Genomic DNA, 15,702 nt, shown 5'->3' on the forward strand with positions numbered 1-15,702 from the left:
CCTGTCTCAGACACAGCAATCTGAACAGCTGGTCATGACTATTGTTACCTTAGTTAATTAACAATGAATACACCTTATCTGCCACCACGAAGGATTTATTATGGTGTCCTTACGTTCACCAGAACCACTTATTAATATTTCACACTTAAATCACATACACATGTAGCATGAGCCTCCCTGGGCTTCGTAAATTCACAAAGAATCATGGAGAACACACTAGATTAAATTTATTTAATCTGAAAAATGTTTCCAAGGCTTATTTACAAAATTAATAACAAAGACATACAATATGTTGCACAAATGAGTTTCAGATTTAAAATAGGAAATAAAAACCAGATTCCCTACTTACAAGTTCAGGAATTGGTGTGTGAGGAGTACACATTGAGAAGCATGGCACATTTCAGTCGTGATTCACCTACTCCAATAAATGAACACTGTACTACTGATACAAGGGATGTTTAAACCATTTCTTGTTGGCTCTTCACCCCCCACCTTAGGAATTTTACTTTCAATTAAGTCAGATTGATTTCCAAATTAACACAGTTTTCCCCGAAGTAAATTACCTATCACTAAGATATATGTTTGGACACCTTAGAGAATCGCTCACCTCTGCTCTTTCTGTCTGACTAAGTCTAACTCCTCTGCATACACAAACTACTCAGAGAGTTTATCTGTCTCTGGGCCTCGCTACTTTCAAAATACCATTGACACTTTCCTAGGTCAGACTTAGGTCAGTTAACCAAATACACTTTGAAAGGTTACATAAAATATTCACAGTGTGATACATAAATTCAAAGAAAATAACAATCAGTCATTAGATATACTACATTTCGTCACAAGGCGGCAAGTACACAGATCTGGCCCAAGAGCAGCAGCCAATCCCATAAAAGGTAGTTTTAGGTATAGAACTCAGTGGTTGATTTATCAAAGGCTGCAGAAAAATGTGTCAACCATCACTGTATCTCCACCTCCACCTATGCCACAATTGCAGGGAGAGAGATGCTAATCAGCTTTAGCAACTTTTTTCCAGCCCTTCTGCTACCTGTGATTTGCATAAACAGCACATACTTGGGATACAGAGGAGTGGAAAGTCCAAGAAAATCCACTTGAGTCACATGTCCTCTACTGAGCAGTATAGGTGTGATTCACAGTCTAGTTACATGTGAGCAGACTGGGTTCCCTAGCTGAAGGCTCAAACACTCGTTACTGTAGGTCACAGGCCAAGTAAATAGGCATTGTACTGTCCTCCACCTGTAACAAGTCCTGCTCATTTATGTAGCCAGTCCAGTTGTTGGTAAGCAGCGTACAGACTATGTGCAATTTGTTGATAATTAGAGTGTACGGCTAGGTGGGGCATGGTACATCTGAATTTCTTGCTGGGGGGGCTAACCTACGTGAGCCCTGTAGGGCCAATAATGTATTAGGGAATGACATGGCTGCGCATATGGCGGCCATTGCTGCATCAAAACTTACTGGGCTTGCCCATTATCAGCCCAAAATATTCAATGGGAGTCCCCTGGACCAGCCCATCCCTGCTTTGAAAACTTCATGTTACAAGTGGCATTAGCAACTTTTTTCCGCTGCTAATACTCCAGTAGTTAGCACTCTGATGTAAATGTATTCTCAGCATTGATTACTATAGATAGTGGCTATTTTCTCTTTACACAGTCAGTATAATAGTGGACCTGTCATTCCCAAACAATGCTTTACAGATACCTTTAAAGCATTGAATAAGGATTCTTAGAGGTGTGTAAGTGATACAGAAAGAGGACATTTCTTTCACGTTTTTCACGGTTCCTTTATATACTACCACCACAATCTTCTCAATCATATTTGTTGTGATAGATACTAACACTTCAGAAAAGGTGAACACATGTTTTAAATATATATAATTATGATGCAGTCATTTCTGGGATATTTTGTATATACTTGATAATAAATATTAACCTTAATTTTTACTGTTTTTACACTAACAGAGGAGCCTTACTGTACCCCAGCATGTCTAGCAGATGAAGCGTGCCAATATGTAAATCGCATTCCAGTTTGTGCAGCTAATACCACTTTCTACCAAACCCTGGGCCTTAGTAAGTTGATTTATCAGCACACTCATTTTCTTGTTTTTGGGTACCACAAAATTGAGATCTGGTACATTTGGTAGTATATTGATATCTTTCTGGTGTTTTTCTTCTTGGCAGCTGCGTATAATGTGAGCAATGTGGTGACATGCAGAGGTTCAAACATGACAGTGTCTGTGGGTAAGAATTTGCTGGAGGTCCTACACTACAATCCTTCTGCCTCTACTTTGTCAGAGCACAACTGTACAGGAGCAACGGTCAGCACACTGGATGGGCAGCGCGTGTACTCACTGACTGTGCATATCAGTGTAGGTACCTGCGGGAATATAATGACGGTAAGTTGGGAAATAAATTATGCAGTGTTATAGAATATAAGAAGTGCTAAGATTATCTTTGCTTATTCTTCTATGCTATCTCTTGAAATAATAGAATTTACATAAAACATGAAAAGGTATTTTTGAATTTAACTACAATGGTTCACATTCCTTTAGCTTACCACAGTTTTGAAGGTTCAAATCCTACATAGAATACTTGAGGATAAAATGGAGTACTGACTATCCCTTTTAAAATAATTGTAAAGTAAAATATAACAGCAATATGTTATTTGCCACTTATCCATAAGAGACTTTATCTGTGCTTCTAATTTAATTCTGATAACAACTGAAACTGGTAGACTAAACAAAATAATTATTCATACATTTTTCCCCATGGATTTGGAATTGTTTGAAATTTCCTCCTGTACCCATCTATACCATTGTGGCAGACAGGATTTTTTCTAGATTATCAAAACCTCAGTCATAGTCACTTCTACAATTTATACGGATATTGAAGGTCATTTATGAACCAAAAAATCTTCACACACGCAGCACATTTTATTTTGGACAAAATTACCTAATTGTCTGCATCATAAATAGCAATGAGCATTGTAGTTTTTGGAACGGCCCCATAGAAATTGTGGGCCTAATTCATTAAGGAAGGCAACGTGAACGCAATTAGTGTTATTTTTAATTGAATGGAAACTGCACGCAAGTGCGCCTGTGTTCAAGTATAAGCGGATCTCAATAAACGCTTCTAGTTGAATATGGGCGTAAGTGCGCTCAGTCTATACGGCACTCGCAGTATGCAGACAGACATAACATACTGCATGTGTATATATAAAGTCCCATCAGAATGCACAGATAAACAAAATATTATTAAATACATTAACACCTGTTAATAATGTAATCATTCATAAAAAGACACTGAAAAAAATTGTTTACTTTTCCATTTTTTTAACATGAAATACATTTATCATGATGTTGTTAATGCCTACTGTACAAGAATGCATTTTTACAGTTGCTGTTAATTGCAAACACATGTTTTAGCATACATACATGGCTGTCATCACTATTACTGAACTTTTACACCTGCCCTGTAGCTGGTGCAAGTGATACGGCTGAAAATCAAGTACCCCAGAGATGCCCAGAGCTTGAATCAGATGAATGTTTATGTGCTAAACCTTGGCCTCGTACTGTACATTTCCTACGTGCATACACCCCTTCCCTCCCCCATTACACCCTTGAATTTATAGGATGTCATTTGCGTTCAAGGACGAATTGTATGCACTTGCGTTCACTGGGAAGAGTCCGCTCTATAGGCCATATTGTAAAAGTCAGTAGGTTTTGCTCCAGGTAGCTGGTGGGTACAGGCAACCAATACCAGATGGACTCCCCCGAATACACAGGTGTTTAATAGTGCAGTGGTATGGTGCAGTGCAATGCAATATTGGGCGCCAGGCCCATTTTAGTTCACAACAGGAAAACATTTTATTGAACTCCTCTTCTCCTCCAGAACAAAAGAGCATGACAGTTGCAGGTAAAGGTTATATGACCACTTTAACTCCTCCAGCACACACTATTCAGCAGTAAAATATTTCTAACAGTTCACGCACCCGATGTTGTAGGAACAGTCTTTACACATCATCAGCAGATCCAATCAATACACAGACAGACGGTAGGCATGGACCAGAGGTTCTCGCACTACACTTGTGCACACCATCCTCTACGTCGGAGATCCTCCTTTTCAACTTGTTGCCACACAGACCCCCCTCAAAAGGGTTCTTTCCAAGGGGGCTCCTACTGGTGCTGTAATTCCACATTTCCAGGGACCTCCTGTCATCTCTCTCCTGAAACTGCATATAAGTATTTGGGGGAACACTTTCAGAATATTTTATAGGTGTTGCACATCATCATCACCATTTATTTATATAGCGCCACTAATTCCGCAGTACAGAGAACTCACTCACATCAGTCCCTGCCCCATTGGGGCTTACAGTCTAAATTCCCTAACACACACACTAAGACAAACACAGACTAGGGTCAATTTGTTAGCAGCCAATTAACCTTCCAGTATGTTTTTGGAGTGTGGGAGGAAATCAGAGCACCTGGAGGAAACCCACGCAAACAGGCAGAAGTGCTAACTACTACTTCATCCCAATTGTCAGGGATCTCTGCATCACTTTCTTTTAGACATATACTGTCTTGCTGACAGTTGCTTACAGCGCCCCCTCTCCTACTTTATTGCCCTTTCAGGCACTGTCCCCTTACATGGGTCCTGTATTTATTTGGTGCCCCCCTCCCCCATTTGTCGGGGATCCGGGACCACTGCCTCCCTCCCGGGTCACGGCTGCAAACTGACACACCCACAGTGGCGGGAAGCCAGAGTCTTTACAGACTCTAGCTCCCACCTGACCACCTCCGTCGCCCAGCGTGCTGCATCGTTGGCCATGCCCCCAACCAATGATGTGGCACTTGCGTAATCGAGGGGGCAAAGCCTAACGGCCACCGATGTTACAATTTTCTGAGTATGCGCAGAGCAAGTTTACGCAAAATATGGCACGTATCAGGATTTGCTTTCTTTAATGAATTGACATTTGGAAATGCACATAGTTGAAAGAGTGAAAATGTCACATGAACTTTTGGATCACTTAGATCATTAATTTGAATGTTAAAATATGGCTCAATTAAACTTATTTACATTTTAAACACAAATTGAAGGAACATCAGGGGGTAAATGTATGAAGCTCCGGGTTTTTCAACACCCGCGAGTTCGTCGTCTTCAGCGCTTAAATTTAAAGCGGCGCTGCCTTGTAAAGGGAAGGCAGCGCCGGTTTAAATTTAAGCGCTGAAGACGGCGAACTCGCGGGTGTTGAAAAACCCGGAGCTTCATACATTTACCCCCAGGACTCTCTTTAGTACATGTGTTACTCTTTAGTTCATTGGTAAAAAGACGCCTATAATGCACTTTCCTGTATAAATTGCAGCTGTAAGGTGTGCAGAGCATCCCATTCAAGGCCTGGTTCCCGTCACCTTCAATGTTGTGGTTAAACAAGTCTTAAAGGCTGTAGTGCTCCCATTCCAGCAAAATAATAAAATAGGAAAATCATTTTACTGTAGCTATATGGTTATTGAAGTAAAACAAGTAACAAAAAATATTTTTTATTATCACCATTCATTTTGCTTGAGACAAGGTTTCTGTACTGCAGGGACTGGGTAAAATATTCACCTTGGATCTCAGTGCGGGACCCATGTCAGGGCCCCAAGTTCTGCTGCTACAATTTTAGACCATTGTGCTAACCAATTACAACTTTTTCTTTATTATCCTAAAATATGGTATTATGCTTTATGCACTTTCACAAAAAATATCAGTGTTGCCTACTATTGTAAATACAGCAATGAACTAAGAACTAAGGGCTAGATTTACTAAGCTGCGGGTTTGAAAAAGTGGGGATATTGCCTATAGCAACCAATCAGATTCTAGCTATCATTTTGTAGAAGGTACTAAATAAATGAAAGCTAGAATCTGATTGGTTGCTATAGGCAACATCCCCACTTTTTCAAAACCACAGCTTAGTAAATCTAGCCCTAAGTGTGTTATCTAAATCCAGATTGGTTTTTAAATGGAAAGAACAAACATAAATGATTACTGGAAAGTCCTCTATTTCTTTGCAAGGTTTTAGGCTGAGAACTCAATAACAGGTTGCTGGTAAAATAAGTTACAATTAAATATGAAATATTTCAGATGCTACTAAAATATAGCTTTTAATTCTTTGCTATCTATTTGGTAAAAAGTATTTATACACCAAAGCCTTGTAAATAACATCCATTGGTGAAGTTAAAAAGGTCCGTTTTAATAAAACAAATTATATTAATATTGTGTATATCTTATTTGCAGAAAAATGCAACCCATGTGACATACACAAATACTATTAACATTCCCGGAAACAATATGAATGGAATTGTCACTGCCGGAAACATCAGCCTTCAGTTTTCCTGCACATATAATATTACCATGCAGACTGTGCTTTCCACTGTGATCAAACCAGTCATGAGGTATGTACATCTACTTTACACTTATTCAACACAAATCATACAATGCTTATAGTTAAATAATAAGTTGCATCATTTATTTTGTATTTTTATACTAATGATAACCCCCTATTACACATTGTAAAATTGTAAATTGTGTTGAATATCGCCTCTAATATCAAGGAAGATGTTTTAAACAGTTATCACTTGTCACAGCACAGAGAACCTTAACTCGGGAGGCACTGGAGGTGATGCTTTAACAACACTTGCAGCCTATGTCAACCCGTCGTACACCGTGCCCTTGCAACAATCACAGCAGCAAGAATTAGTTGTGGGATCAACTCTGTATTTTGGGATGAACACCCTGTTCCCTGACCCTGCCTTTGTCCTCCGGGTAGACCAGGCCTTTGCTACCCCTACTAGTGATGGCACTGGCTCACTTAAAATACAACTGATCCAAGGAGGGTAAGAAACCAATATACCAGATTGACTATGTAATGAGCACATAAAACCAACTAATGAATATGACTATTCTGTTACTCATATATTGTTGCCAGCATTTTAGAATATTTTTAAGAACATTTAAACATGACAGGTGCAATATATTATAAGTGTGCCTTTGTGCTCTATAATTCCAATTATGATAGGTTTACTAAACTTGATTAATGTTACATTTATGCATTTTAAATTATCTTTGTTTTTATTATGAAACAGTATTGAGAAGAAAATACATTTGGCTTGTACCTGCAGTAAATAAATTAAGCAGTATGATAGATTTGCTTTGTAGTTTTCACTCTAGTACTGTATATCTACTTTAGGTGTCTACAGCTAAGGATTTCACTATACTAGAGTAGGTCTGCTCTGTAATTTGCCCATAACAACTTTATTTTTGGGAGCAGAGGCCAATTACAACAAGGTATCCACTTATGAAAAATATTTACGTTCAACTGCTTACAACTTCCTGAACTTTTTGAGAGTCAGGAATCAATGTGCTACATAATTTAACCATTAAATTAGATTTCCTGAATAATTTACCTAATTATTCTGAAGCTACAACAACACAAGCCCTCAGTGATTGGATTGGCAAATAGAAAAAAAAACCTTTGAAACTGACAGCAAATTTGAGAAAATAGGAAAATATATATAAACATTATTACTTCTATAAACCAAATAAGTAACTATAACTATAAGTATGATTATTGTAATCCCTCTGAGCAGTGGTAGCTTAGGGGGTCCACTGGCAGTACCATCTACTATAGTCTGGAGGTCACACAGCAACAGAAAAAATGACAGTATTTGTATCCAGAGGGCTGCATGTCATTGTCAGCTTCTACCACTCCAAAGAGCAGTCAGGTGAACAATATTGGGGAAGGATATATTTTATATAACATATGCCTCACTTACATTTGTTCCTCTAGCGTTTTGAGCTGGATTGTGTTTTCCATGTCTCTACATCTAACACATTTGAATATGTAGTTGTTCAACTGATAATGGACCAAATATCCAAGTGATTGAAAATGGAGTATCCAAGGAGGTCAGGTTCAGCATTACATCTTTCGCCTTTCGGGGATATGATACTGTCTATATATTCTGTGATGCTCGGCTGTGTAATACTGCATCTGAGAGCTGTTCAGCAGTGAGTGATCTTTTTGTTTATCTTCACCTTTAATTAAACCCTTAATTTATCATATATAGAATACTTCCCTGCTTTTATGTAATTCTTTATTTTTATGGGTTTTTTTACTCCATGCAGTGCTCATCAACTCGTGAAGTTTCTGAAGGAGCTGTACAGTTCAGTCTGGGACCATTATCGTTCCAAGGTAAACATAATATTCATTGTTACTCTACACTTGCTAACATATGACAAAGAATTAACAGTAAGAGGAGAGTTATTGGACTGACATAGGGACATTTTAGTCAGGGTTGTTTATTAAAGACATGATAATTTACCATAGGTACACCAGTACAGGGAATCTACCATTAGATGTAATAGTAATGGAGCCTGGTAAGAGGAAAACTTAAAAAGTTTATACTCAGTCGCATGGTGCCCTAGGGAGATGAGAAGTCCTTCTTTTCAAAAAGGAGAATCTTTTCTTTCAAGCAAATTACTATGCAATAATATCCTAAGATCTCTTTGGTTATACTTTTGTTGTACAATTGTTAGCTACTCCTCCTGTATCAAACACATGTGTGGGGAACCACAAATGTGTAGTTTGCCCTGAGCCCACTTAAAACTTAAATCTTAAAGCGATCCTGATTTTCCTTTTTATACTACTTGACCTAATTCTGCTTGCATTTACTATTTTGGAAATCTCCTATAGCGGGTTCTTAGACTATTTGCAATATAGAGTGCACACCACTCTTATGGCATTTAAAAGTTCAGCTTTTTGGGGATTTAGAGCTTTTCCCATTTATCTTTTTCTCTTTACACTGGTAGTTATGCCAGATAAGGACAATGAGAAGTAGTAGTGAGTGAGACTACAAGTAAAAATATCATAGTCTGCTTAATTCTGCCTGCAAGATGGAGAACCTGAGTAGGTATGGTCCCAATTATAGAACATTTGGGGAGTCCAAGAAAAGATTTCTCATTATAACAATTAGTAATCATAGGAAGAATTTCAGGCAATTCTCCCTGTGAAGAACATTAAAATGAAGCCTCTCCAAAAGGAGCGCAGACCAAAATGGATCTATCTACATGTGGATATGCTGTGTCAGCAGAAACACATGTCATGTTCTGGAAACACATTGGGCAAGACATTAACTAAAAGATCTGTCTCATAGATGTAATTTTCCAGATGTCCCTCTTTTAGGTGAGCCTTACTTTAGGGAAAACTCTAAAAGTAAAAAATGGAATACCATGAGACTCTAAACCCAAGAGGTTCTATAATAATAATGTGTAAATTGCATAAATATTTCAATATTTATACTTTTTTTCCTTTGTCTTTAGATAACCTAGCAGATTCTTCTGGCCATCGCACAGGTAACAATGGTGTAACAGATGAAAAAACACTTTTTAAAGCTTCAGACAACTGTTATAAAAGACAGTCTATGCAATTAACATTAAAAGTGTAGCATGAGTAAAGTTTCTTATGTTCGAATGTAAAAAATTTTCCCAGGCAGGTAGGCTGTACTTTTGTTCTGCCTACGCTCTAAATCATTCCTCCTTTTTAGTAGAGATGAGCGCACTCGGATTTTTGAAATCCGAGCCCACCCGAACGTTGCCGATCCGAGTCGGATCCGAGACAGATCCGGGTATTGGCGCCAAATTCAAATCTGAAACTGAGGCTCTGACTCATAATCCCGTTGTCGGATCTCGCGATACTCGGATCCTATAAATTCCCCGCTAGTCGCCGCCATCTTCACTCGGGCATTGATCAGGGTAGAGGGAGGGTGTGTTAGGTGGTCCTCTGTCCTGCTATATCTCGTGCTGTGCTGTGCTGTGCTCAGTCCAGTGGTGCTGTGTCCTGTGCTCTGTGCTTCTAAGGGCATAGTTATTTCCCCAATATTCCAAAGTGTTTAAAAAAAATAAAAAAAAGTTATTTAAAAAAAATACAAAAAAATAATTACATTTTTTTTTAATTACAACAAAATTTGCACAACCAATCCTGCAGTATAAGCCCATTGGTACTGCAATATTACCAAGTTCACACATTCAGCAGTAAAAGTCCAGTGGTTCTGCAATATTACAAAGTTCACACATTCTGCAGTATCAGTCCAGTAGTGCTGCTGGGTCCTGCGCTGTGTCCTGTTCAGTCCAGTGGTGCTGTGTCCTGTGCTCTGTGCTTCTAAGGGCATAGTTATTTCCCCATTATTCCCAAGTTTTTAAAAAATAAAAAAAAAGTTATAAAAAAAATAAAAATTAAAAATTAAAAAAAAAAATAATTATAACCAAATTTGCAAAGCCAATCCAGTAGTATATAAGCCCATTGGTACTGCAATATTACCAAGTTCACACATTCAGCAGTAAAAGTCCAGTGGTACTGCTATTACAAAGTTCACTGATTCAGCAGTATAAGTCCAGTGCTACTCTCCTGTGCCGCATATAATTTTTAAAGGCTTTGCCGAGTGTGTGTGGCTTAGGGGTACGCTCTCTTGTGCTACATATAATGGAAAACCAAAATTTGGAGGATAAAGTAGGGAAAGATCAAGACCCACTTCCTCCTAATGCTGAAGCTGCTGCCACTAGTCATGACATAGACGATGAAATGCCATCAACGTCGTCTGGCAAGCCCGATGCCCAATCTCCTAGTACAGGGCATGTAAAATCTAAAAAGCCCAAGTTCTCAAAAAATAGCAAAAAGAGAAACTTAAAATCATCTGAGGAGAAACGTAAAGTTGGCAATATGCCATTTACGACACGTAGTGGCAAGGAACGGCTTAGGCCCTGGCCCGTGTTCATGACTAGTGGTCCAGCTTCACCCAAGGATCTAAGCCCTCCTCCCCCCCCTACAAAAAATTTAAGAGAGTTATGCTGTCAGCAACAACAACAAAACAGCAAAGAATTCTGCCTTCTAAACAGATGACATCACAAATCCCCAAGGCGAGTCCAAGGGTGTTGTTGGTTGTGAACCCTGACCTTCCCATCACTGTACGGGAAGAGGTGACTCCATCCAGCATTTGCAGCACGCCCTCTGCATATGCTGGAAGGATCACCCACAGTCCAGTTACAGATTTGGCTAATGAAGGTGTGAATGTTGTACACTGGGAGGAGGATATTGATGTAGCTGGCGCTGAGGAGGATGTTGATGATTATGATGCAGACAGATACCAAATTGCCTTTCTCAATTTCTATTTATATTCTCGATTATATAACGGCTGAAAAGTTTTCTGTTTTACTCCTAGTGGAGAGGGGATCTGATGCAGACAGATACCAAACTGCCTTTGTCCATTTCTTTGTATATTTGAATTTCTAGTTCTACAGTCTATGCAGGCTGCTTTATTTATATTCAACTGCAAGTGTAGGGCGGGGGGGGCATAGATAGCCACCAAAGTAACGTGGTCCATTTAATTTCACTTTCTAGCTCCACAGTCTGTGCAGCCTGCTTTTTTTATCTTCAAAGTATTTACAAGCCTTGCGATCTAAATTAACTAGAGGTAGTGACGTGGTAGAACTCCAAAAGGCAGTTTGGAAGCCCCTGTACAAACTGGCTCTATTTTTTAACTGAGTTGTCCCCCCTCCAGTGTGTACTCGGAAAGAGTTTTTAGTGCAGCGGGGAACCTGGTCAGTGAGCGGCGAAGGAGGTTGCTTCCTCACAACGTTGAAAAAATGATGTTTATAAAAATGAATAATCAATTCCTCAATGAAGTACAGCACTGCCCTCCAGACAGTACAGAGGGACTGTGGTTGTGGAGTCCAGCGGGGATGAATTGATAATGTGTGAGGAGGAGGAAGTACACACTGTAGGGGGAGAGGAATCAGAGGTTGAGGATGAGGACCACATCTTTCCTCAGTAGAGCCTGTTTAGTTTGTACAGGGAGAGATGAATTGTTTTATTGGTGTGGGGGCCCAAACAAACCAATCATTTCAGCCACAGTTGTTTGGTAGGCCCTGTCGCTGAAATGATTGGTTTGTTAAAGTGTGCATGTCCTATTTCAACAACATAAGGGTGGGTGTGAGGGCCCAAGGACAATTCCATCTTGGAACTTTTTTTTTTGCATTATATGACCAATCAACAGTCGTTTGCCATGTTCAAAAAGTAAAACCAAATTTAAATAAATTCAAGAAATTAAACCAAAAGTAAAATGCCCTGTCATAATTTAAAACAAGAGGTATTGACGTGCTCTAAAACTACTGTATTGTTGTTTATATTTTATAAACACTACACTTGAAAGCTTGAGTCTTTCAATAAAAAAGTAACTATCCATTGCACGAATATTTGCAACAGGGACAATTTTAGGGTTAAGAAAGTCAACTAATAACACTTCGACGCTGTCTGTCTTTATAAACACTACACTTGGAAGTTGGAGGAGGTATTGTGGCCCGGCACCAAATTTACTACCGGGGCCACTCCACTGTGCAGTCCATATTTAGGTGTATCAGATATTAAACAACGGTGACAGTTGATGCCCAATTTTTTAATTATATTGTGGCCTCGGTACCAAATTGTGTACCGGGGCCACCACACTACACAGTCCATACCCTTTTTTGGTGGAATTCTGACCCGTGGAGGGTTTTTTAATTATATTGTGGCCTCGGTACCAAATTGTGTACCGGGGCCACCACACTACGCAGTCCATACCCTTTTTTGGTGGAATTCTGACCCGTGGAGGGTTTTTTAATTATATTGTGGCCTCGGTACCAAATTGTGTACCGGGGCCACCACACTACGCAGTCAAGATAGATAGATGCGTATCATAGATAAAGTACATTCAGTGGTGTGGGGCAAATTGAAAAATATTCAAAATGCACTGACATTATCAAAAACAAGAGGTTGTCACACGCTGAAACTCCAACATGTATATGATGGAGAGGATGGAGGAGCAGTCGTATGTGCAGTGTAATGCAGACCTGTTGAAGGTTTTTTATATATTTTATTGTGGTGCCCAGTGCCCACTACTCTACGCAGTCCAGATACTATTTTTGGGTGTAATTCTGACCTGTTGAAGGTTTTTTATATATTATATTGTGGTGGCCAGTGGCCAGTCCTCTATGCAGCCCAGATACGATTTTTGGGTGTAATTCAGACCTGTTGAAGGTTTTCTATATATTATATTGTGGTGGCCAGTGGCCAGTCCTCTATGCAGCCCAGATACTATTTTTGGGTGTAATTCAGACCTGTTGAAGGATTTCTATATATTATATTGTGGTGGCCAGTGGCCAGTCCTCTATGCAGTCCAGATACTATTTTTGGGTGTAATTCAGACCTGTTGAAGGTTTTCTATATATTTTTTATTGTGGTGCCCAGTGCCCACTACTCTACGCAGTCCAGGTACATTTATTGGTGCGAATCATACAAGTTCAGGGTTTTTAATATATATTGTGGTGACCCACTCCTCTACGCAGTCCAGGTACATTTATTGGTGCGAATCATACAAGTTGATGGTTTTCTTATTATATATATTGTGGTGACCCACTCCTCTACGCAGTCCAGAAAGATACCTCGTTGCACTGTTTTGGACTAATAACTATATTGTGAGGTGTTCAGAATACACTGTAAATTAGTGGAAATGCTTGTTATTGAATGTTATTGAGGTTAATAATAGCGTAGGAGTGAAAATAAGCCCAAAAACTTGATTTTTAAACTTTTTATGTTTTTTTCAAAAAAAATCCGAATCCAAAACCTTAAATCCAAACCGAGACCTTTCGTCAAGTGTTTTGCGAGACAAATCCGAACCCCAAAAATAATGAAAATCCGGATCCAAAACACAAAACACGAGACCTCAAAAGTCGCCGGTGCACATCCCTACTTTTTGGTCATGTATTTCCCACCATTTTGCATTGGCCATAATGTAATTTAGCAGCTATCCAGTGGGCTGATGTAATCTTATGTAATCATTCTGAACCAATCAGAAGCCATTGATCTTGAATGCATCCCGTTTAAAGTGAGTGCTGATGTAAAAAAAAAGTGTCTAGGAAGCACAGTGAGCATACCTTTTGGTAGGGTATAGGATTGTTGTGCTCATTAATACTCATGAATACCTGCCCAGATAATGGATCTCATCACTGAACATCATGCAGACATGTAAAATATAAAAATACAGTAAACTATAGAATTCCCACAAATAATATATGTAACATATGTTTATTTTAATCTTGTTTAATAAGATTATGTGTGTTTAATGTTTAGGGCACAGGTTGGACAAAAGATGGATTACATCCAGTCCAGACAATTTCCTTTAAATAAATTTCTCTATTTTTAGGTTTGTCTTTTACTTTACTGGTGGGGAGCCTTATGAGCCTTTGGATACTTCTCTTGTCTGAGATCGTATAAGGTTGGAATGCTACATGTTGTGTGGAGAAGAAGATGCGTCAGACAACGTGTCAATCATTCATTCAGATTGAGGCACTCACAAGCATATTTTGTGTTATAAATCAGAGATCCATTTTATTATATTTTTCAATATTCTTCAATAATGTTACTGTCTACTCAGTTTGCAGAGGAAATTAACTACAAAATGTAAATATATCCCCCATTAAGATATAGTCAAGTTTTATTACATCAGCCGAATAGATTATATTCCAAGGGTAAATATTAGATTTTCCAATTATTGTCCAATCAGTTTGGCTATAAAAAAAAGAATCTCATAGGTATTTGTGGGAAAATGCTAACTTTAAACCTTTTGAATACCTGCTTGCTCACAGTCAGCTTTCTGTCTCAGCTTGTTATATCATTTGGGCAGTCTACTGTTATGCACAAAGACATGATCACTTAAGTTATATACTGTAATCCTCTTTTATGTTTGAAGAAAGAGTAGGTTTTAATTTATAGTTCCGTAACTACATTATTACCAACATTCTGGGTAAACTCAAGTATATGAACAGAATTAAGTGTTTTACTTTTAATTGGTATATGTAAAAAGAAATGTATCTATTGTATGTATTAATAATCTGCTATATAAATGAAACTACTCATTGAATTCTGTTTAATTTTTATGTTAACTTTATGTATTATCACTTATCTGGTCATCTTTTGGTCAGCTTAAAAGTAGACATGTGCGCAGACCCACATGTTTTGCTTCTGGTTCTAAAACCATCTTCATGTGTTTTGGTTTTATTTTTGGTGTTGGATCTGGACTTCATAAATAAATGTCAAAATCATGTGATTTTGAGCTGTTTTTGTTCCTACATTAGTATTTATAGCATTAACATTCATTTACAGTCATTTACAGTCTATCACCAATTTTGGCCAAAGACTGCAACAAGCTGGCTGGCTAAAATTAGTGACAGAGCAGTTTAATAAAAGAGACAATCCTTATGAAACATTGGAGCACAGTGGTTGCAGTTTAATAAAGTAAAGGACACCTTTAAAACATAAAAGCAGATCACTAGCTGATAGGATGGTCATTTTAGAAAGGAAAATATCCTAGGGTAGGTACACCCCACAACCAGGGCCGCAAAGAGGAATTTTGGGCCCCGGTAAGGCAACATTTTGGGGCTCCTACCATAGCCACCAAAAGAAACATGGCCACACTAGTTTTTCCTTTACTCTGTTATAGTGCCATGCCTTTAGGGGTCATTGCCTGCCACTATACTGGCAAGCCAGGATCCCCAGGTAGGCCCAGGACCCGGCACTTTTTAGCTGCTCCCCACCCCCCCTTGAGGCCTTGCCCACAGCTGAAAT

General features: G+C 38.8%; 1 protein-coding gene across 1 annotated transcript in view; it reads left to right on the plus strand.

Moving 5' to 3' along the window:
- LOC142140309 (uromodulin-like) overlaps positions 1-15,294 on the plus strand; it is a 30,967-nt gene extending 15,673 nt beyond the window's left edge. The window contains exons 4-11 of the mRNA XM_075198113.1: positions 1,977-2,084; positions 2,196-2,410; positions 6,288-6,445; positions 6,638-6,886; positions 7,898-8,057; positions 8,175-8,241; positions 9,369-9,401; positions 14,282-15,294. Coding sequence (XP_075054214.1) covers positions 1,977-2,084; positions 2,196-2,410; positions 6,288-6,445; positions 6,638-6,886; positions 7,898-8,057; positions 8,175-8,241; positions 9,369-9,401; positions 14,282-14,352 — 1,061 coding nt within the window. The 3' untranslated portion in view covers positions 14,353-15,294. The remainder of the gene's footprint in view (positions 1-1,976; positions 2,085-2,195; positions 2,411-6,287; positions 6,446-6,637; positions 6,887-7,897; positions 8,058-8,174; positions 8,242-9,368; positions 9,402-14,281) is intronic.
- The last annotated feature ends 408 nt before the right edge of the window (positions 15,295-15,702 follow it).

The sequence above is a fragment of the Mixophyes fleayi genome, chromosome 2 (assembly GCF_038048845.1).
Source record: "Mixophyes fleayi isolate aMixFle1 chromosome 2, aMixFle1.hap1, whole genome shotgun sequence".
Taxonomy (NCBI): domain Eukaryota; kingdom Metazoa; phylum Chordata; class Amphibia; order Anura; family Limnodynastidae; genus Mixophyes; species Mixophyes fleayi.